The 22971-nt window shown below is 40.1% G+C and overlaps 1 protein-coding gene across 2 annotated transcripts in view; it reads left to right on the top strand.

The window, feature by feature from the left end:
* The first annotated feature begins 202 nt into the window (after positions 1 to 202).
* Positions 203 to 22971, top strand: part of rhpn2 (rhophilin, Rho GTPase binding protein 2) — a 32631-nt gene continuing 9862 nt past the window's right edge. For both annotated transcript variants that reach the window (XM_032561053.1, XM_032561052.1), the window contains exons 1-9: positions 203 to 421; positions 5482 to 5597; positions 10606 to 10734; positions 17453 to 17528; positions 18382 to 18459; positions 18695 to 18819; positions 20592 to 20758; positions 22434 to 22621; positions 22715 to 22871. In XM_032561053.1, the coding sequence (XP_032416944.1) occupies positions 356 to 421; positions 5482 to 5597; positions 10606 to 10734; positions 17453 to 17528; positions 18382 to 18459; positions 18695 to 18819; positions 20592 to 20758; positions 22434 to 22621; positions 22715 to 22871 (1102 nt within the window). In that variant the 5' untranslated portion in view covers positions 203 to 355. The remainder of the gene's footprint in view (positions 422 to 5481; positions 5598 to 10605; positions 10735 to 17452; positions 17529 to 18381; positions 18460 to 18694; positions 18820 to 20591; positions 20759 to 22433; positions 22622 to 22714; positions 22872 to 22971) is intronic.

Here is a 22971-nt window from a genome sequence, read left to right as displayed (position 1 = left end):
GCACGGCAATGTTGTGCTAGCAACACCGTCAATGCTAGTTTTACGATGCTTTCTCTTACCATGTTACTGTAATGTGGCGTACGTCTTCTGAAGGAAACAGGTGACTTCCGGTGACCTTTCCCTCCTTTATCCTCCGGTTTCTCATCTCGCTCCAGTGTTTTGGGCGGAGTCTGCTGTTCTCGCTGGAAAACTGCTCTGCTGGGTGGAGTGAGGACAGAGCAACGGGAACACTGAGGACAGACGAAACTCACCTGTTGCACAGCAGCGCGCTGCTTTCTTATTCAGCTCGCTTTTAGTGCTACTCCTTTTTTATCTTTTTGGTTTTGTTTTGCTTCGTTTTAACCTGGCCCTCAGAATGACGGACACACTTTTACCGAACGGCATTGACGACAGCGGAGGAGACGGAAAACATTTCAGAAAGGTGAGTTTAGTTTTTCAACAAACGCACGAGTTTATTTCTACGTGTATATATATTTTTCGGAGTAAAACCATCTCAGCTGCGGACTTTGTTTCCTTAAACTCGTCCATTTTGGCTTCAGGTTTTTAAGTGAGGTGCTTGCTTTCCATTATATTAAAAAAAATGTCAGGGAGTTTAAAGACTAGCTTGTCTTTTGACGTGTTCCCCACAGTTTGGACGCGTTTTAAAGCTTACCGTCCATTCAGTTCTCTGAAATCAACCAACCTCACTTTCGACATTGCTTGTCACCTGTTAAATGATACACTGTGATCCTTTTTTTTTTCAATCCGTTGTGAAATTTAATAAAAATTAGTATTCAATCAAGATAAAATCCACTCCCCACAGCTGAAGTGCCTCTGGTGACACTACATAAGGCAGCCCAACCAAGCTGGTTGTTTCTCCCTCTTTCCTCGTGTTCTTAATTAATTTCCCCCTTTAAATGTTTCTTCCTAAATTTTGTATCACTTCAGCAAAAATGTTCTAGTTATTTGGAGAGCTCTGCATGAAATTAAATACCAGGTCAGGCTAGAATGGATAGGTGTCATTTTTAAAGGTCTTGGGGAAACTTACCAGGAGTAAATGCACACAGATACCACATAGATTAAACAAAGATTCAAGCAGGAACTTAAACAGATTTTTACCCGTTAAAGTTATGAAAATTGTCATTATCTCCCTTCAAACAAGAAAAAACTTCAGGTGTTTTTCGTTTAATAACTTTTTTTTTTTTTTAAAAAAGCATTGCATTTAGTGAAAATCTTGTTCTGTACTGATAGTATGTACTTTACTGTCGGTGTATATTTGTCATGTAAAAAAAAAACAACAAAAAAAACGCACCACCAAGGTTAATGATAATGTGTGGGGGATGACAAACCGGCTACAAAATACACTGATTTGAATGGATAACTACTGGTTCTAGTCTTTTCCAATCCTGAAATGTCACCAACAGCAGTAGAAACCACTGGGCTGTCAGGTTCAGGTGTCTGCCGGCACATGTATGGGTGTGTGTGTGTGTGTGTGTGGGGGGGGGGGGGTGTGTGTTCTCTTCTGGGAACAGCTTTGTCTTGAGAAACTGGAGGGCCATAGTCATTATCGGTTGTCAGCTTTCCGTCAAACGTGCAACGGGTCTAAAAGCTCCCTTATGGACTCCCGTCCACATAATTTCTGTTTCATCAAGATTTTCTTTACGTTCTTTTCCTGCAGTTTGACCAACGATTGTTGTGTTTCTAAGGAATTTTATCTAAGTATTTACCTTTTAATTGATTGTAATCAACAGCTGAACATGTGGGAGGTGCTCTTTATAATGCCATCATCTGCATAATTAAAGGTGGTTGACAGCACTTTCATCTTCTGGTGTTTTGACGTTGAAGTTGGTAAATTGCCCAGCTGCAGTACCGGCTACAGTAGCATTTTCTGGAGGTTTGGGTTTTGTGTAGTCTGAGGTTATAGGAGAGACAGTTGGCAAGCTGAGTTATTATCTAATGTGTTTTCACAGAGTTTGGTCGGCCTTTGAGCACTCCACATGTTCCTGAGTGTTTTCACAGGGCAAGTTTGTTTAGATGGGCATTTGAGCTCAGCCTTTGTGTCTTTAAATCCGCCCGAATCCCACTTTTGAACGCTGTCTGGTTTGAGACTTCCTGTGTCTATAAAAAGGTTAGTGGGCGTCGGGGGCTGGTACAGCCACAGGACACGACCAAACCTTCTAATGCCTTTTAAAATGTGGAGCCTGAGCTCTACTTTCATTATGATCCTCACTCTTTGCTTTTCACTTTCATTGAGTATTAAAGAGTTTGCAGATTCATGTCAACCACAATTACATCCACATGTTTTCATTTGGCCTTCTTAAAGAGATTTACAACTAGGAAACTTCTCAGTCAAATTTCTGCCCCCGTGGAACTTGGTGAGTATTTTATTTTATTTTATTTTTTTCTCTACTTGGTGAGAATAAGATGCAGTGATTAACAAGACCTCATCGGGTCTGACTGATACTCCAGGGAGCTGTTGCGGTTCGGGACCGTCCGTAGTTTATCTTCCAGCTGGCTGAAGGCCGACTGGATGTGTGCAGGATGGAAAGATGGCAGCACAAAACCCCCGAATCGGCATGTTTCTGCTCTTCATCTCGACCTCCTTGGCCAGAGAGAGCATTGACGTAGCATCTGGCCTGGGGCTCTCCTTCAGCCAGACCACAGACACAAATTGACAACATGTGCCTTGGTTCTCGAACCAGGCAAGCTCCCCTTTCTGGGAGAAACATTTGCTCCCTCCAAGCGTTGGTCACGGTGGAGACAACCTAATGGGAGGTGGAGAGGAGGGCAGCAATAATCAACAATGGATTTGTACAGTAATTTACTAAAAATTAAGATTTGAGCTTTTTAACTTGCAGGTGAAACTAGCAAGTCCTATGATTTTAGTTTTCACTACATGTACCTTAAGCGACAATGAAAATACCAAGCACACGTAATCTATACCGGCAAGAAACAGATTGTTCCAGCTCAAAACTGGGTCGTGCCTGAAGCCCCCTCTTGGCAGATTGCCACTGTTAATCACCACTTGTGCAAACCAGCTAACTCATTATACGTTGCCTCACATGTTCTTTATGAAACCTCAGTTATACAACAGCAAGTGGATTTTCTGCGTGATGGATATGATGCTGGACTGGGCGGCCCTTTGTGTTTTGCTCTAATTAAGTGCATAGCACAGTGACGGAGAAAGGCTGCACTGTTCAGGCGGCCCAGCAGGTCGAGGAAATTAGTTGGACTAAAGGGGATAATAAAGATGGAGGCAGACATGGCAAAAAGTGATTTATGTCACTGATGTTCAATTAGGCATGTGGGTGGGTACTGGTGGCCAAGTCTTTATCCTATCAGAACAAACCCTCACTAGGGGTATGTTCACGCCAACCCAGTTTACTCTGCTTCAGTCAAACTCTAGTTTGTTTGCCTGGAAAGTCTGGTTCGTTTGGCGATAGTAGTGAAAAATAGTGTGAAAGTGAACCGCAGCAGCTGAAAATGTAACAAATATTGCAATTTTGGTCCCCATTCCAACCGAGTGTACTGGACTATCAGGTGTGAAATCACCCTACAACACTATTTTTTGATTGGAGTTAGCAAAATATGGATACCATGTTTGTTAGGAGGCCCGAAGCTTCTTGTACTAAAAAACATAAATTTAGTAGAACCTTGAAAACAGCCACATTTACAGTGTTTGATTCTCCATTTTCTTTTTTATAATGTATATTAAAAAAAAACATTATTACAGCTGTTGCTTATGAAATTGAAAGAAAAAAAAAGTGGGTAGTTTGAATCTTGGCAGATCAAGTTCCAACATCCTTCAGCCTTCTTAATGACTACTTGCTAACTTCGATGACAGACGATGAGTGACGTTTTATTTTGCTATATACAAACGACGGAAACTTGCTGCTATGGCAACCGTCCGCCTCAAGCCACTCCCCAGTCCTGTTACATGCCCCACCTGAGACGTAACGACGGGAGGACAGTGTGTCACGATCAGAGCACACCCTGTCAAGTCGCGTGCTCGTCATCCTGTCGCTGTTCCCAGAATAGCTCAGCGCCTGTCTCTGTTGATAAACAGGGCAGTCATTTGAATACATGGTTACTTATTAAACCTGCAGGTCACTGAAGTGTTTGCGCTGGTCCAATCTTGTGACCTCAATGGGCGCATTGTGCTTTGGCTGTGGTGTTTGGTCGAGTGCTAGCCTCATTGGCGCTTTGTGACCCTTTCCACCTCGCTGTTCTGCCCGCTCCCTTCACAGAAACCTCTGACACAGGCTCTGTCATCGCAGCATGACTCGGACGTGAATGTAAAGGATTTGAGAGGACAGTCAGAGGAAAAGCCCTCACCGAGAACCGCACTTACAATGACAGGAATGAGTAGAAACAATCCGTACCAGCAGAATGATGTCACATCCTTTGGGCAGCTGACAGCAAAGGGGCACTTCACTGAATAAAAACATGTTTAAATCATTATGGCTTTTTTTTAAATTATCTTTGTACTTCCATTGAAAGGACACCTGTGAAATTTGAAATTCTTTTTGTGTTGAGTCAGGCTTGAGTCAAAGACTGAATCGGTTGTTTACAGAAAAACGGTGAACTCATCTCTGAAATCATAGATGTTTCTTTTTTTTTTTAACCTCTTGCGTCCTTTTTTTTGTGTTTTTTGACTCCCAGCTCTACTTGGTGTTCATGGATAAACCTAATTGCATTCTTTAAGTCTGTTGTGATAACTGGTTTGACTGGTTAACTGGTTTCTCTACTAGGCTTGTTTTTGCAAGGCAAATTATAATGGAGCCAACACCTCTGTTGTGTATACTGAATAGGGAAGTGCCTGTATGAGATTCTAACAGTGTGACAGAAATATCCATTTTTAGAATTATGACCACAATATCATAGTTTTTATTTACATTATTGTAATTAGAAAATGAATAATTGCTCCTACTGCTGCTAAAATATTACAGTATTTAATAACGTTTAGCATTTATCATGCATTGACTTACGCAAAAATGTAATATGCACACCCAATTAAATTTGACAAGTTTTCAGATGTATATTTTACTAAATACTACACATTGTTGCTGTTCTGCTCTTTATAGAGTAATGCTTGGAGTTTGTAACTACACTGCCTTCTTTTTATTCTTACTTTTGTACGGTCAGTGACAGTCTACGTGACAGCAAACTTACATTTATCTTTATCATCATTTATTAAAGAGAAATACTTTTAAATGTTAGATGGGGAAGCAAAACCATGTGGTTTTTTTAAACTAGTGTTTTTGTGTCTTGATACTACGTCTATTAAAGAAATGAAAGAAATTTTGCTGAAATATTTTATTGTTCCTGTGCTCATAACACCCTGATGAGAAACCGCACACAGGTGCAAAATAAAGCCGCACGATATATGGACTCTCAGTTGTCATGGCAGTATCAATGCGGACAGAACCGTAATGGAAAAGAACTGCCTGAAGGCAGCATTTGGCTGAGTTGTCATTCTTGTTTCCATGTCTTCTCCTCCAGGGCTGCAACCCGCTCGCGCAGACCGGACGGAGCAAACTGCAGAAGCAGCGAGCCAGTCTCAACCAGCAGATCATCAAACAGATGAGGATGAGGGCCGGAGCTGAGAATCTGCTGAAGTACGGTCCAACTCACGCGCACACACAGCCAAACACCCCAGTACATGGATTATTCGCGTCTGCACAAAGCGAGGATCGTTGCACAATGCCCCTTTTCTCAGGATAAAAATACCCCCAATTCACCAGCGACGGTGACATATGCAAACTGTGATTTTTGCATGTGTCACCTAAGGTGGAAACATCGCAATAATTATGTAATTTTTTGTACCATAAGTGAACTCAAGTAAACTCCAACTTGTTTTCCATTTTGACGCGCTTGGCTGCACCCCTGCACTCCTCTGTCATTGTGGGGATTGGATGATAAAGCTCTGAAACAGGAGCATTCCATTTAGCCTGAAAACAAAGAGTCACTGTGATTCACACTAAAGAGAAGAAGAAGAAAAAAAGAGTCACAACATTTTTGTTCATGAACCTGCTGCTTTGATCAGGCTACCAAAAAAAAACCTTGCAATCACACTCCTGGTTTTGTTTGCGCTTTTTAAATGTTATTTTCTCCTGTTGCTACACAACATGGGTTGCCATGGAGGAAAGCTTGGAGATTGATTTAGATTGGAGTTTTGAAAAACACACACCTTGAAATGTTTTTTCATCCACATATTAATTAGTGTAAATTAATATTTTACACCAATTTTCCTGTTTTGGGATGATACAGATTTTCCTCCATAGAACCAGAGGAAGATCTGATATTACCAGTGAACCTACATAAATAATACAGTGATTTTTTTGATTTTGTAAAATAATTTTGTTTTAATTATGACATTGAATTCATTAACAACTCCACACGCTGTGCCTTTTCTGCCCAAAACATAAACCAGTTAATATTTTTAGACCTTTATTTTTGTATTTATTTTATATAGTCCTCAAAAAAAGACATCTGGCTATCTTTGTATTCTATTAAATACTGTAAATCATTTAAACTCCCTTTAAGTCAGTATTTATGACTTAAAGGGAGTTTAAGTTTTATGTCGCGACCATATTTTTATGGTTGCGAGATAAAAATACGAACAAGCAGGTAAGCAGTAGGAGTTTTTCTAATTTTTAATGAGAGACTTTCAGAAATGTAATTTTTATATTCGTTCCCCACAGTCTGAGTGTTTGACGCTTTTTAGCTGATTTGAATGAGATGTATTGCTATAAGTTTTTATAGGCAACATTTAGCAATACAAGTTGCCTATAAAACAATAAAGAAAAAAGTGTTGCCTAGAACGATAATATATTATTATATATAATCAGTTATATCTGAGTATACCATGAATACAGTTTAAAATAATGCAATCAGAGCCTAGAGTCCTAAAATACATTTTGGAAATCTGACAGCTAGAATGTATATATTCATGTAAATGACAAAAAATTTAAGAAAAAGTCTGATATGAATAGATTTATGCGTCATAAAGCTATTTCTAGCCATTTGTTGCTGGTTCACAAAAACCTTGTGTTCTTTGCTGGTTTGGCAGAAAGTTTCCATCATAACAAGGAAAGTCAAGCTTACTGATCCAGCAACATTCAGCTGTCAAAAGTCCAAACACTGTAGCTGAAGCTTCTGCTTTTGCAACAACAACAATAAAAGCAACACTGCAAAAGCAAGTGACAGCTGTTGGATAATTTGCCACAAAGACGATGGTTTGAATTTGATGTGTTAAGATATACTTTGCATAATCTATTTCACAAGTAGTGCAGTTAGTTTTGATGATCAGAAGAGCTGTCTCCCTGTGTGTTTGTTAGAGAATCCAGGTCATTAGCTTTATTCTGAGATTTTGAAAAGGTTTCTAAAACCTTTCTAAATCTAGATCTTCTGTAACGGACAGAAGTTGAACATTCAAACAGATAAAAAGAGCAGCATTTCTGTATCGATACCTTCAGGCTTCCAGGTATTTGCAGAAGTCAGTTCTGAGCTTTTCCTCAGAGCTGAAACGATGAAAAGTAAGAAACCTGGAAACTAAATAACCAGGAACTGAACTTTAGCGTATACCTTGGTAGAAAATACAGTTTCCTTTTTAAATGGCTTTTCATTCTTTTGTGTCTTATCTGACTTGATTGTTAAACATCAATCAAGTGATGATTGAGGTTAAACAATCAAGTGATTGATTGTTTAATCACTTGATTAAAACAATGACTCAGTGTCATTGTCACTGATGCTGACAATGACCAACCCAAAGTCTTTTTTCACTGTGAATTCACTAGGCTGGTGTGTTCAATGTTGGGGTTTCAAAAACCTCGACCTACCGATATGCATTTTGGCCGATGCCGATTTCTTTTTCATCTTAATAAAAGTCGCTGGGAATTATCTGATGTAGCAACTACAGATGAACAAGGCTCAGTGTTTACCGGTAAAGGTCTGATTTTACCTGTCTGGAACCTGCAGAGGCCCGACATTCCTCTGGTACCTCGCATAACTTACTGACGCGAAGGCTGGGGGCAAGAGGCCGTTGTGCACATCCTGTCTGTCTGTCTTTCTATTAACCACTCTAAACCAGGGTTGGAAATTAGCACCCGCCTCTGGCCAAATGCAGCTAAAAGTATGAAGTAACGTGTAAATTGGAGCAATGCACCTGCCACTGTGGCGGGTTGACAATTTGAACAGAAAAAAAAGAGGGATGTTTTTAGTAATAAGAATAATTGTGAATTTCAATAGAAAACGTAATAAGTAAGAAACAACAAATAGGACAGTTAGAAAACAGCTATTGAAACCATTTTAAAATGTTTAAAAATGACCAGACACATCTTCAGTAAATACTGTCTGGGGGAGTTGTAGGCAAAATGTGGAAATGTTCAACATAGGAAATGATTGCAAGAATGTTTGGGTTGTGTAGTTGAATATGCTGTAAGTAATTACGTCAAGTGAACTTATTGCACTACACCTCTGTTAAGGTGTCCATGCTTTGTTACATTAAATTAGTCTGTCTACATACAGTACATATGTACGGTGAACTTATTGTCAGTAAATTTGTTTTCATAGAGTTAAGAATAAATAATGTATACTATGTCATTTGCTTGTACTAGTGGGATTTGAAATTGAAAGAAAAAAATATTGGCTGGTGAAATGTCTGAGTGGCTGGTAAAAACTTAATTTCCACCCCTGCTCTAAACACACAGAACATCCTGCGCTTATTTCTGACTTGCTTTCTGTGCTATATTTTGGGCCTAGTGGGGCGACTTTTGTCCGTGTCTGGTCGTGTTTGCATGACCGGACTCTCAAGGTTTGGACATCGACTTTTGTTGTCTCAAAGAGACTTTTTAATAAAGCCATGAATAATTTTTTTTTTTTTTAAAGTTCCAACCTTTAGTGATGTTGCCATGGCACTTTCTAGGTGACAGTATTTGTCATTGGCTGACATCAGTACACCTTTCTTTGGCCCCTTCTCCATTGTTCTGCATTCCTCTCCCAATCAGCAACAGGTGGAGTCTGTCTGGTCTGACCAGTTTCTCTCTCTTCTTTTCTTAATTTTTTTCTTCTTTCTTCCACTGTTTCACTTTTAAAACCACAACTCTTCTCTTTTAATGATGCTTCATTTAAAATTTGAACCAGGATTGTTTTTGTTTGTGTTGAAAAGTTATTATGGAGAATTAGAAGATATTTATCACAGGAGAACGGACAAAAAGGATTGCGTGGGTCGCCCTGTTTAAAGTTACAAACTTTTGTCCTGTCCTGTATCAGAGCTCGGCATCTTTTCCTCAAGACAATAATGTCAAGGTGCCAAACGTATAAAACTGCTTTTCCAGAGAAGAGGATGGGGGAAAATCCTTGTGTAAAGCCACACTTGCTGGCTTCCTGTCTGGTTCCCACACACTGCTGGGTGATATTTGATATTGAAATTGGACTTTAATAACAGCTTATGGTCAGGTTTTCTGCATCACTTTTTTCCAACCCACAGCACATCCACCTCTTCAACCCAGTTTTTTTTTCCCCCCTAAACCGAGATTTAAAAAAAATAAATAAAGCTGTTGGTGGGTTGAAATGAAAAGCAAGTCTTATAGTGTAAACAGATTTTTTTCTAGCCTTACTGTAATGAGCAGCGGGTATTTATGCTGGCAGAAGGGGTGACGTCGCACTGTGTGTAGAAAAAAAAAAGTTTTACTGATGTTTCAAAATGAAAATGATTACTGAAATTATTATTTAAACGCTTTGCTATCACTAGAAATAATTGACAGTAAAAACATTCTCACTGGAGACCTAGCAGTGCGTGTGTATGGTGTCTTTTTTTCTGGTTCTTAGCCAAAAATCGCTGCATTTTTTTTTTAAAGTTGTCTGTCGACACCTAATCGCATATCACACCTAATGTTGAAAATAATACCCTGTAATTACAGAGTGGTGTCAGTGCCAAAGAGTTTGGCTCTGACCTGACAAGTTTTAGGTGTGTTTAGCATCCATCCATCTTCTCTGTTACGGTCATGCAGATAAGATGGCTGGACGGGATGCGATTGTCAGCTAGTATCCGGGCCAGTGTGCTGGTTTTTGTTTTAAGAGGGCTGCCAGTGAAACATAAATTCCTTCCCACAAAAAGCCGCAGACAGGTGCTTCATGGGTGTTACAAGAAACGCAACCCTAAGTTGCTAGGGCAACCTTATCTCTCTCAGGCAGCGAAACCTTTGCTGTTGGTTTCACAAAGACGCACAACTTCTCATCTTGTGCAAATATAGCCATTATTTCACTCGTTAAGGTTATTTTGCTGTGAAGTTTTAAGTTTTTATTAATCACCTAATATACAACAAAACAAGACAACATTAAAGTTGGGCTATAGAAAGAATAGAAGTCAATGCAAAATCCTTGTGAAGACAAATGTATATACTATGTGAGTGTGTGTTTGTGTTCTGTGGTCCAGATTACTGGAAGAGAGAGATTTGTTTTAATATTCAGCCACAGAAACCTTTAGTCCCACTAATAGATGTTTTCTTTTCCCGTTCAGCCTCGGGCCTTACTTTAAAGGGGATTACTATCTGCATGTGTATCCTTTTATCCTCTGTTTAATCCTTTGCTTTTGTCTGTCCTCTCGTTTGTTGCTCCTTGCAGGGCCACAAACAACAACAAGGTTAAAGAGATGGTTGTTCTGGAGCTAAGCTACGTCAACTCCAACCTGCAGCTGCTGATGGGACAGCTGGAAGGACTCAACAGCTCAGTGGACGTCTATCAGAGCGCAGAGTAAGGACGCCTTTCCTGACCCCTTTATAATTATGAATATGTTTCTGCTGACCTCAGGTTTAGAAACAGTCATAAACAGTAAAGTAACGGGAACGTTTAGCTGCACAAAGACATCTACACCTACTGTTTGCAATCTATTTATTGGCATTTATAAATTATGCATTTTCATTGTCAATTACTATTGGTCTTCATTCACACATTTATTTTTGTTGCTTTGATTCACATTGAAATGTACAAATCGGTGGAGTTTCTTATTGTAGTTATGTTAAAAGCGTCCCTCCACGTAGCGCTGAGGGTTCTTCACAACTATTTGACAAGTCGGTGTCTTCACCTTAAGTTACTTTTAAAAGCACCTGCGGAGGAAGAATAGTAAAGTTGATTGACAGAAGGGAAAATGTGGCTCTAAAATGTGTTATTTTTAGTTAATAAGTTCTCTTTAATTAAAAGTAGCTTCATGACTGAAGACGTTCAAAAGGAGAAGGACATTTAGAGAAACCCTGAAGACAGACCGATCATTTGAATGTCAAACCAGACTAACGGGTTTCTGTGCCACTGTATAAAAAGCAACAAGGAAACTGTGAGCTGAACCTTTATGCAAACCCAATTTAAGCGTCTGGTGTTTTTTGCAAGTTTCATCACTGGGTGTGTTCTGCTGAGGTGTGCGTGGTACTGAGAGGTTGTTTTTTTTGGTTTCTTTTTTCATTTATTTTGTTTATTCACAACTTTCTGTGGTGTGAAGGAAAACAAAACATTCATATCTGGAGGATCCTCCACAACCTCAAACACAAACGTTTCAGTCACAGCAATGAGGAAATGCAAAAGCTTTAAAAAGCGCGGCTGGATGTTTGGAGGGAAATTAGGCGACGAAGCATTTCCTCATCGTTTGAAAAGGTGACTGAGGGTGATCCGGTTAGCCGGCGCATCACATCAAAGCCACAGTTCAGCCAACGGGGATCAACGCGTCAACCAGAGGACTCACCTGGAAGGAGGCTCTTGGCTCCCGTTTAGCAAGCATACAGCAGAGAATGAGCTGGCAAATGCTCAGGTATAATTATAGGCTCTGATTGCTCCCACCCAGAGCCAGAGGGTAATTCGCCATCCTGCTTCCTTGAACTGCTTACTCTCACAACGAGACGGACCCGTATGCTGGCAGGATGGTTTAATATATGAATTCAAACTAGCTCTAGAACTCCCTCTTCTTATTTCAATGGTGAGCAACAGTTGTTTTTCTAAGCTCATTGCTGATATTGTGTTTTAAAAGCACCTAAAATGCTTCAAGCCTGCAAACTGTGGAACTTTAGCTTTTATGGTACAATTGCATTTGCTCATAATCAGCTCCCTGTTCAATGAAGGATCCAGTTCTTGGTTTTATTTCTTGTTTTTAAGAGTTTTAATGGTTTGCTGCACCAAATTCAAATAAACCTTTGACCCCTTTGCTTCATTCCAAGCACGACCTACAAGGTCTACCAGTCACCTGTGATGGAGGCTTCCCAGTGCTGGAACAACCTCCCTTTGTACACTAGAGTTGCTCAATCACTCATTTTAAGACGCTCATAAAAATCTCTTGACAAGGACTCCATGTCAGACAGAGATAAATCACAACTTCTATTCTTTGTCTTTTAATTCTAGCTGAGCAGAACTTCATATTTTTATTAATTTTTTTCTGTTTTTCTAGTTTTGGTGGTTGAGCTTATTTTAAGTTCAAAGCAAAGTACTTGGCTTTGTGAGGAAATGCTAAGGCTCCTTTCTATAGGTAAAAGTAGCCCTAAAATAATTTGTGTCTCTGGGGTCAATTCAATTTTGTTTAAAAAAAAAAAAACAAACACAATTTTTAATCTCAAAGTTCTGCAGAAAGTTAACGCCCCTCGTGAATGGACTCACTTTGAACGCGTTTGTCCGCAGCACTGATTACATCGACCACTTACATAGCACCAGGCTCAGACCTAGACGAGTTTTCTTGTAAATTACCTCACAAACCCAAAACGCCCTCTCATGTCGGCACTACGATAATCCCGGATTATTTTGTTTGTCCCACATGGACGCCGTCCTACAACACTCAGGAGGTTTTAACCTAGATTCAGGGAGTCAGTCTGCACCGATACACACAAACAGTGGAAGATTATGAACTTTCCTTCCCCGCAGCGATCAGGGAGGCAAATACTTTCCCACTTAGGTTCATTCTTTCTTTTTTTTCAAATATTTTCTGCTCAGCAATTCATCTGATGTTGAACTTCATACTTTTCCATTTGGGATTTGGATTATTAACACACGGAAAGTTTAGCAGCTGCTTCTGGATGAAATTGTTTTTCCCCAGTGTCCTCGGCTTGGGGATTAAGGAGTGAATGGAGGGTCAGAACAAACGGCTTGTTGTCGGTGTCTGCCAGGTTCTTAAAGAATCACCAGCCCACCGTTCTGTGTGACAATACACAGACTCTGAAGCAAGCATTATCTGTCCACCTGTGTTTCCCACAGCCTGAAACACACATACACGCACACGCCAGCAAACAAACCCTACCACGCAGCCCTTGCATACTCATTACCTGAACAAAAAGCTCTTGGATGTGTTGAGAAAGTTCTTTTAGGTGATTTGTGAGCAGCTGTCTCTTTGGGGTGATGGTACAAATCTCCACAGTGGAGACCTAGCCTGCTCGAAACACAACCTCAGTGGTGAATACACAAAGACAAGACTCTCATAACCTTTCTAGGCTTTTCCCAGGAGATCTCCGTCTTCTAAATGGCGTCCCTTATTGTCACTCTTCCCAGTTTCAGTTTCAGCAACACATTTGCTTTAAAAATCGCTCGTCCTTAAAACGTTTTCACTTTGCTAGTTTTTATGCATCTATCATGGATAAGTACAAATAGATTGCCAATTGGCTGGACAAAGTTCAGACATTTCTTGTAGGTCTTAAATAATGGTCTTAAAAAGTCTTAAATTGAGTTGGTGAAACCTGCAGAAACCCTGTTTAAAATTGTTTTCTTTTCTTTTCCCCTTTTCTAACCATCTTTTTAAAAAAAATCTGACTAGTGGTTGTTTAATTCTTATTAAAGCAACTAAAATTTGTATCAATGTTTACATTTTGTACATTGACACACTTTTTTTAGCTTCATAAATATTGGACAAGAACCAGATGCATAGGAATAAATGTTCATCTTTATTTTCTATTGATTTTCAAAACTTCTACATCCATCAAACCTCTATAAAAAATACCTCACTATCAATCAGGTTTATGTGTAAAACACATTTCAGCAAAAAGGCAGTTCAAAATGCTTTCCGGCATTTTTTTTTTATTGTAGCTCAGGTTGTTTAGATTTCAAGTCATTCCATATTTTTTCATATTTCATACCCTAAAAATGACCCATAAATTTCTAAATGTATTGTTTTTTGGGGAAGAGAGGTGACAACATGAGGGGACCATGGCCTAAACCTCTCTCTCTTGGGGGTGTCACTGTTTCAGTCCTGCCTCCCAAAAAATGTCAGTGTCTAAAATTGATGCCATGGAAACATCATCACTGCATGTCTTTCCCCAACCTTGTTGTATGAGAGGGAAACAACGGTCAACATGACTTCATTGGAGCTGGTTAAAGGCCTCACCACAGTCAAATGTAATGCAAATCTCAAGTGTTAGCTGGAATATACCTCTCTCTTCTCTGTTATAGAAAGTTTCTAAAGATAACCTTCATTAAATCGCATCAGGTTGTTGGTTTTTGTGCTCTTCCTCTGAAGGAGGAGACTGGTATCTGGTGAGAGATCAGGGCCTCCTGCAAACTCTGGAGTCACACAAGTAGTCAAAACATGCAGCTGTAATCAGAAAAACGCTCCAAATTAACGATACAAATTTACCACACGTAAGCTTCCCAAGTTGTCATCTCTGAGAATCTAATCAGGTCGAACCTGTGATCCCGATCGCCGCTTTTCCCGCCTTCCTTAACTTAAAGACTTTCTTTCAAACGGTCAGAGTGCACAAATGCAGGGAATTTTCTGTGAAGCTTTTGACATCTTAGATTCCCAGCATTACAAACGCCTCCCCTCCCGGGACCTGTACCCTGCTGAACCAAACCAGAGATCAGAGTGATCTCATCTACAAGCGCTGATGCATCGCCGTGCAGCCCCTATCTCTGCTGTCTGTGCTGCTGACGCAGAAGATCTGCAGTGATTCACTGAGCCAGTGCGCCAGAGGAATGCAGCGCTATCTTAAAGCGATGAATGAGTACGAGGAGTTGTTTTGCCGGAGCATGTAGTCCGGACAGCTTGTGCCTCCGTTGATACGCGAAGCTTCACCTTGCAGGGAATTACAAATGTGTTCTTTCCACTCGGTCATGTCCTGTCACTTTACAACCTCAAAGTTCAGCGTATATTTTTTTTAAAGGTTTTTCTGGCTTTATTTAAGGCTTTTATTTGAACGTGCTAAGACAGGAAAGTAGGTGAAAAGAGAGAGGGAAGACATGCGGCAAAGGTCAATAGGCCGGGAATCGAACCTTGCGACGGCCGCATCGGGGACTAACTAATCTTTTTGTGGGTTGTGTATAATTATTATTTTATCAAAATTATGTTAAAGTATTGAACACATCACAGTTTTTCATACTAAACATATTTCTAGATGGTGCTATTGACATGAAAATTTCACCAGGTGATTATTATTGCTGTACATTTTTGAATGTGTATCACGTTTCCGGCAACAAGGCCGTCCAAAGTGCTTTACATCATGAAAATGCAAAAGTTAAAAACGTCTTAATCACCAGTTTAGAAACCAGTAACATTACCAGTAGCATTATATTTTGTCAAGTGCCATCGTCAGAATCATCAGTATGCATCAAATAGTTGTTAGTCAATCAACAATCCAACTGCAGTCAAAGAAATCCAAAACAAATAAAAATTATTCATAAGCTATTCAGCCTTTTCTTACGTGTTCATTACAAATAAACCATTTCCACTCTTCTTAGCTGCAGCAGGATAAAAATGAACAGAATACATGAACTCAACAAGTCCAGACGAGAAGAAAAAATGTTAACAAAAAACAGATTAAAAAGTAAATAAATCAGCATCACAGATTTCAGTCAAATTTTAAATATTCAAGCCGCTTTATGGCTTTTAATCATTCTATTCCATGTTTTAACCCCGGTTACAGAGACACACATACTTTTTGATGAAGTTTTTATGCTCGTTTGTTTTTAAGTTCAGTTTCCATCTTGGCTCATGTTTCCCATCTCTTTCTGAATTTTTTTGTGAGCATATTATGTTTTTTATCTCCAAAAAGAAGGGAGAGAAACCAAAACAAATAAGTTCAGGAACTAATTTATGTGTAACAATTAGAAATGACGGAGGGAAAAAGTATTGAACACACGCAGGAAGGGAGGTGGAAAAAGGAATAGAAAGCCAAGAGACCAGCTGAAATCCAGCGTCGATTAGAAAGCCATCATCTTCCTTATTACTCAGGAGAAATGAATATTTTTCACTCTTAGTTTACATTATTTCACATAAATTAATTTCTGAACTTATTTGTTTTGGTTTGTTTCTGCATATGGATTACTTGGGTTGTTACCAACACTTAGTGAAAATTGCATGTAAATAATACCTTTTGTGAAATATGTTTACTATAAAAAGTCTGTTAGAAAACAAACTCTGGGCTTCAGCTTGACATCATCCCCACATTAGGTTTCTCTTGCCTCTAAATAATTAAATTAGCCAACATTTTAATATTCATATGGAATTATTTCTCCTTTTACCTCACAATTATGCTCTACTTACTTTACATTGATCTATCACATCATATCCTAATAAAACACTTTAAAGTTTGTACCTCCGACATCGAGTGCAATGACTTCCTTTGGAAACACCCTGACCTCTTTATTGCTGCAAATTATTTTTTGTGTGTGTATTTCCTCCTTTAGTTTCTAACTCTACTGTGAAGCTGATGAGGATTTAGATTTTTTGTTTGTTTGTTTGGTTTGTGAACGGCAGCAGGTACTTGTCACGGTGTATTTCTTCAGCCCCGATAACGAGCTGAACCTGCTCTCCGTCTGTCTGCAGCAGACGTCCGAGTCCTTCCCGCTCCACATTCCAAACGATTACGGCGCCAGCCGAGATGAAACGAGAGGTTTCAGGACGCGGTGCAGTCTCGCTTTTACTAGAAGCTGGTTTTAATAACAGGAATTTTTTTCTAAAGAAGGAGCAATTACAGGAGTTTGCTTCACTGCGTTGCTGAAGCGAAGCAGTGAGTCAGGGCGCGGGGAGGCGGGAGAGGATGATTAATTGATGGAGAGTCGGTGCAGCGCGAGGCCCTCATTCACCTTTAAATCCCAACTCCTGCAGAGTGTGTTCACTACACCATCTGCCAAATCCTGGCTTCGCTAATATGATTTTCGACATAAAGGCCCAACAAAATGTTAACTTTCTCAGCTTGAACTGCTTGGATCAGCTTAGTTATTTCAAATTATTCAGTATTGTTGACCTTTTTTCCAGGTTCAATAATTAACAACATGCAATGATTAGGAAAAAAACATTCTGATCCTTGATGTTGCTGTAAGTAAATCAGATTGGTTTAATGGGGTTTACTGCAGTTTTCTCTTTATTATTTTAGTGGCCTTGGCTTCAACTGGTCACGTTTGTTGAATTTACTAACTTGTTTTGTGGAAGTTTCTTCCGGATTAGAGGAGCATAGAAACTGAATGCCAATACGTTGTTGATCGCAAGACAACCTTCTTTCTGTTTTGCTTACAGGGAGACTACCAACATTCCCCTGATTGCTCTGGGTCTGAAGGAGACGAAAGAAGTTGACTTCTCTGCACCATTCAAGGTATAAAAACATCAAACGCCGCGTCTTGATGTCAATATGTATCCTAAAATATAAAAGAATGGTAGAATTAAAGAAAAGCAAATGCATGTTTAGGGCTGTGCTGAAATCTAGCTTTACGTCATTGTCCAGGATTGAGTTTATTGTTATATAGCATTCAGATCCTTTTATTGCTTCATAAAATGACGTCCCATCCTGCAATAATCAATGTTAAAATGCTAATATCCATCCTGCAAACATGACCCACATTATAATAGTCAATGTTTTCAGTTGGGATTTAAAATGAGACTCCTTTCATTTCGGATTTGGGTCATTTGTCTGCACCACCATTCGCCCTCCGCTATATTAATAGCAGCTCTGATCTCTAATCTGGCATTGTGGGGTTTTTTTGTTACCTAAACGTCAAATGCGCGTGGGACGTTTCCAAAGCACATTCCAGCAGTTTGTTGTTATTGTCGCAGTACCTGCCAAAAAACAGCTTTTATCCTCTGCACGTTTTACACGCCTGCCTATCAGCACAGCTACAACCATAAAGTCGTTCCAAAGCGGGTCAGTAGCCGCTTAGAACGCCGGAGTAATTATCGAGCTCCGCTGCGCCGTGGGGAAGCCCGCTTGTAAATGTCACGATGGCTCGTTTATCGCTCGTCGCTTCCTGGTCTGGTTTCCTGTCAGTAATTGATCTCCGCGCATATCTCTGAGCTAATTAGCAGGTGCAGCCGGCTGGCTCTGAAATAGGACGGCTTTTAACACGCATTCTTCGGCTTATGTGTACAGCAGAACAGAAAAGCCCCACAAAATGTCGGCAATGAATGAATAAATGCGTTGGGCTCAGGGTTGACTCCTGTGTGTTTGACAGGACTTCATCCTGGATCACTACAACGAAGACGGAAGGACTTTTGAAGACGAGATCGCCGACCTGATGGACCTCAGACAGGTAGTGCTTTTGAATGTTTTCTTCCCAACGTATAATTCTCTACTGTAAAAACCACCTTTATATCCACTCCTCAAGGTGTGGAAATAACCGGTTGTGTTCCTACAACTTCAAATACTTTTCCTTTTTTTAAAAAAAAAAAAGACTAGTCTTTGAGAGTTTGAGTGAGAATATTACATCCTCACTTCTACAGGTTTATTATTACTACTGTATTAAATTAACATTTTTTATGCCTTAGGCCTGCAGAACACCAAGCCGAAACGAAACTGGGGTGGAGCTGCTCGCAAAATACTACAGTCACCTTCCTCTGATAGAGAACCGCTTCTTCTCCCCGACACGGCAGACGGGCATCTTCTTCACCTGGTATTACTAAGTATTCTGCTTTACAAAAATCAAAATCATTCATACCATTTAAACATTTTTACATTTTGCCATGTCACAACAAACCCAAATGTATTTTATTGCCGTTTTATGGGATTGCACCAACACAAAAGTAACCCAGATATAAGCAAACAAGTGAAAGATGCTTTGGGACGTTGTTGTCTACATGGGAAGCACAGTAGAAAACTAACTGGACACACCGGATCTCATAGTGAAACATGGTGGTGGCAGCATCATGCTTTAGGAGACTCCACAAAATATTCACTCAGTGAAGGTTGAATAAACAGAAGCCATATATTTATTGGTTTCCACTACACAGTTGTGCTCTATCTCCTAATAAAATACGCAGAACTTTGTGAGTAACGTAACCTGTCGCAAAAACCAATTAATCACATAATAAATTAAAATGAGCTCCATAATTTCCATTCTGATGATCATTTTTGAAAGGCAATTTTGTTTACAGAGACTTCATGACACATTTTATTTATGGTTTTAGTTATATGTGTTTGTTTCTGTTTTATGTATTATTTTTGGTTGTTTTGTTTTATTTTGGATATTTAAATATAAATAAAATTATAAATAAAATATAAATAAAATTACCTTTACCGAAAGAACGAGATCGCGGATACAAGCGGCCGAAATGGGTTTTCTCCGTAGGGTGGCTGGGCTCTCCCTTAGAGATAGGGTGAGAAGCTCAGTCATCCGGGAGGGACTCAGAGTAGAGCCGCTGCTCCTTCACATCGAGAGGAGCCAGTTGAGGTGGCTCGGGCATCTGGTCAGGATGCCTCCTGGACGCCTCCCTGGTGAGGTGTTCCGGGCACGTCCCACCGGGAGGAGGCCCCGGGGAAGACCCAGGACACGCTGGAGGGACTATGTCTCTCGGCTGGCCTGGGAACGCCTCGGGATTCCCCCGGAGGAGCTAGAAGAAGTGGCTGGGGAGAGGGAAGTCTGGGCCTCCCTTCTGAAGCTGCTACCCCCGCGACCCGACCTCGGATAAGCGGAAGAAGATGGATGGATGGATGGATGGATTACCTTCCCTTACCTAAAATGTCTTCCAGTTCCAGTGCCAAGTGTTTTTTATGTTAAAGTTTATTGGTCTTTGAGGGGATGAACTTGCATTATGTTGCCGTTATCAAGATATTACTTGAAAATGGTTTCAAAACAACAATATTATCATTTATCGCAATAATCACTGGGACATTTTATCGTCCAGCAAAATTTGTTATTGTGACAGGCTCAGTTTTTGCAATTATGAAAAACTAACAAACACGATGTGCGTTTAAAACGAACCAAACGATTACGGTACCTTAATTTCCATAGTTTCTGCCTTAAAAAAGCAAAGTGCTACATAAATGAAGAAGACAGAGAGCAGGAATCTCCTAAATCAGCTGCCATGTTGGGGGTTTTCAGTCTTCAAGTATTCTGACACCTCCTTAAGCCTGTGGATCAGCTGGTATATCCCTACGTAAAGCCTTGCTTGCTTATAGGAGCTTTAAATGAGAAAGATTTAGGTTGGTACCAGCTGTTTGTCTTCCTGTGCAATGAGAGGTTCTAGTTGTGGAAATAAAAAGGCAGAAATGACATAAAAGCTGCTGCTAATATGAAAAACATGTCTCAAAATAAAGTGAAGATTATAGTAAAGACGTTTTAGACTGTGCCTTGACTCATTTATGTATTTTAAGCCACTTGTAAAATTATGTTTGTGCTCCAAATTGAGCTGTAAATGGTGAAGAGCGTCGTCTTCTTTCCTGCAGGTACGACTCCTTCACAGGCGTTCCCGTCTGCCAGCAGAACCTGTCTCTAGAGAAGGCCAGCATGGTCTTCAACTTGGCCGCTCTGTACTCCCAGATCGGCACCAGAAGTGACCGGCAGACAGTAGCGGGCTTGCAGGAGGCCATCTCGTCTTTTCAAAGAGCCGCAGGTACATTTTCACTTTGACCGCATTAACCTGTAACGACGTGGAAGTCAGCCCAGGGGGGAGTTTGCGTTTGCAACTCCAGAGTGAAACGGTGAAAGAAACTGTCAGCTACAATTCTTTTAAATAGCAGCCTCCCTAAACACTTCCATGAAATGTTGGTGTTTCTTTGTACCGTACACAATGGCAGTAAGGACACAATAACATGCTGCTGAGATAAAGTTCGTCGACGCTCGTGTCAGCTTATCAGCCAGCCGCCGCCGCCGCCCTCTGGTGTCCGTGTCAAGAGGAAGAATGAATGCAGATGATGTTTCTGGCTCCTTGTCATGTGGCTCCAGTCCAAAAAAGCATCAGAAACACAAAGTAGCTCTCCATCGCTCAAAGGTTTTCAAGAATCGCCGTCAGATCTTGATAGATATATGGCTCTGCTGTACGGCTGGTCTTTCACTGTAATTACAGCTCGCAACTTGGCTTCGCTTTTCTCGCTTTGATGAATCTTTTTTTGACTTGTAGTAACTAAAGCACTTATGTTGTGACAGGGAACATTGTGCAAGCAGCAAAACTAAACTGAGAGCTGACAATTGCTGAGCATTTATTTATGTACACATCTAAATATATGTTGGATTTGCTTCAGTGCTCTAAAGAGTTGTAGGAGAAACCATGTTGCATAATGTGTCCTAGCAATCGAGTTCTCTGTTACTAAGTAATAAATAGCTTTCTGTTGCTACTAGCTAATCTAACAAAACAAAATACACACTGGCTTGTTGGAAAAACTGATAATCCTACTGCATTCTGGGAGGAACCTTTTGATTTATATAATTATCAGATGAATAACAATAAAATAAACAGGTCAAGTATTTCAGAACAAATTGCTGTTTGAGTCGCATCTATTTATTTGTTTCAGTTTTGTTAAAACTATTGAATATGTTTTAGGACTACCATTATTCGTATGAAGTCTACCATTAATCAAAGGTTGAAGCAGAATACTTTGAAAGATTGAAAAAGTAGAATCTCAGTTTTATTTAATACCAGTTTGTCAATTACTGATTACTATAAGAACTATTATAGTGGAAAATAGGAGCACAGTTCAAAATAAGTTGTCTAGCCTTTCTGTAGTGAGTGGTAATAAAATATTATGCTAGGAGCAGAAGTGATGTCACGCCGTTTGAGTGTAAGAGAGCAGTCGCTAAAAAAAAGCAATTTCGTACCTTAAAACAAAGACATTATTGTAGAGGCCACCTTCTAAGCTGTTTTTAGCATCTCCTAATAGCAGTTAGCGCAGCTAGTGGGCCTAACATTACAAAAAAAATAGCAACCTTTACCATGTTCTACTAGTAATTAGCCTGGCTAGTGTGGCTAATATTACAAAAAAGCGGCCTTTACCATGTTGAATTAGCAATTAGTTTAGCTAATTGCTAATTCAATTTGGCTAATATTACAAAAAAGCGGCCTTTACCATGTTGAATTAACAGTTAGCCTAGCTAGTGTGGCTAACATTACAAAAACAGACGCCTCTCTAGAAAATTTAGCTTCTTAATTTTACCTGGAGGTTTCCTGAAAAGTTGTTGACGTTTTCTAACCCAGAATGTTCCATTAAATGGAGGTTGAAAGCAGAACATAAATGTTTTGAAGCCGCTTGGGTTTTGTTTAGGTTTTTGTTAACTCAAACCTCTCCCCTCAGGCATGCTAAGTCACCTCAAGGCAACCTTCACCCACACCCCGAGCTACGACATGAGTCCGGCCATGGTCAGCATGCTGATCCAGCTGATGATTGCCCAGGCACAGGAGTGCCTCTTTGAGAAGAATGCTCTGCCGGGGGTACTGAACCAGTTCACCTCCCTGATTAAAATGGCCCAGGAGGCTGCCAAGGTAAGTAGCGTACAAACATTCATGAAGTGTCCATAATGTGCTGGTCACAAGAGTCTGGTTTTTTTCACTCCTCCATTGTCTTCCTCCTGCCAGGTCTCAGAAATCTACGATCAGGTCCATCAGTTCATGGTCCAGACGCCAATAAAAGACAACGTGCCGCTCTTCTGGTCCACCATGTCACAGGTCAAAACCAACCACTACCGAGCCATGGCGCACCACTTTTTAGCGTCAGCATTGCTGGATCATGAGTGTAAGAAAACCTTTCTGGGAATGTTTTTGGTGCTTTGAAAGATGTAATAGAGAGAATGTACTTTTACAAAAAAACAGGATTTCTTATTGTACAATCTGTT

This window comes from Xiphophorus hellerii, chromosome 4 (genome assembly GCF_003331165.1).
Source record: "Xiphophorus hellerii strain 12219 chromosome 4, Xiphophorus_hellerii-4.1, whole genome shotgun sequence".
Lineage (NCBI taxonomy): Eukaryota > Metazoa > Chordata > Actinopteri > Cyprinodontiformes > Poeciliidae > Xiphophorus > Xiphophorus hellerii.
This window is presented reverse-complemented; position numbering and strand designations above follow the sequence as displayed.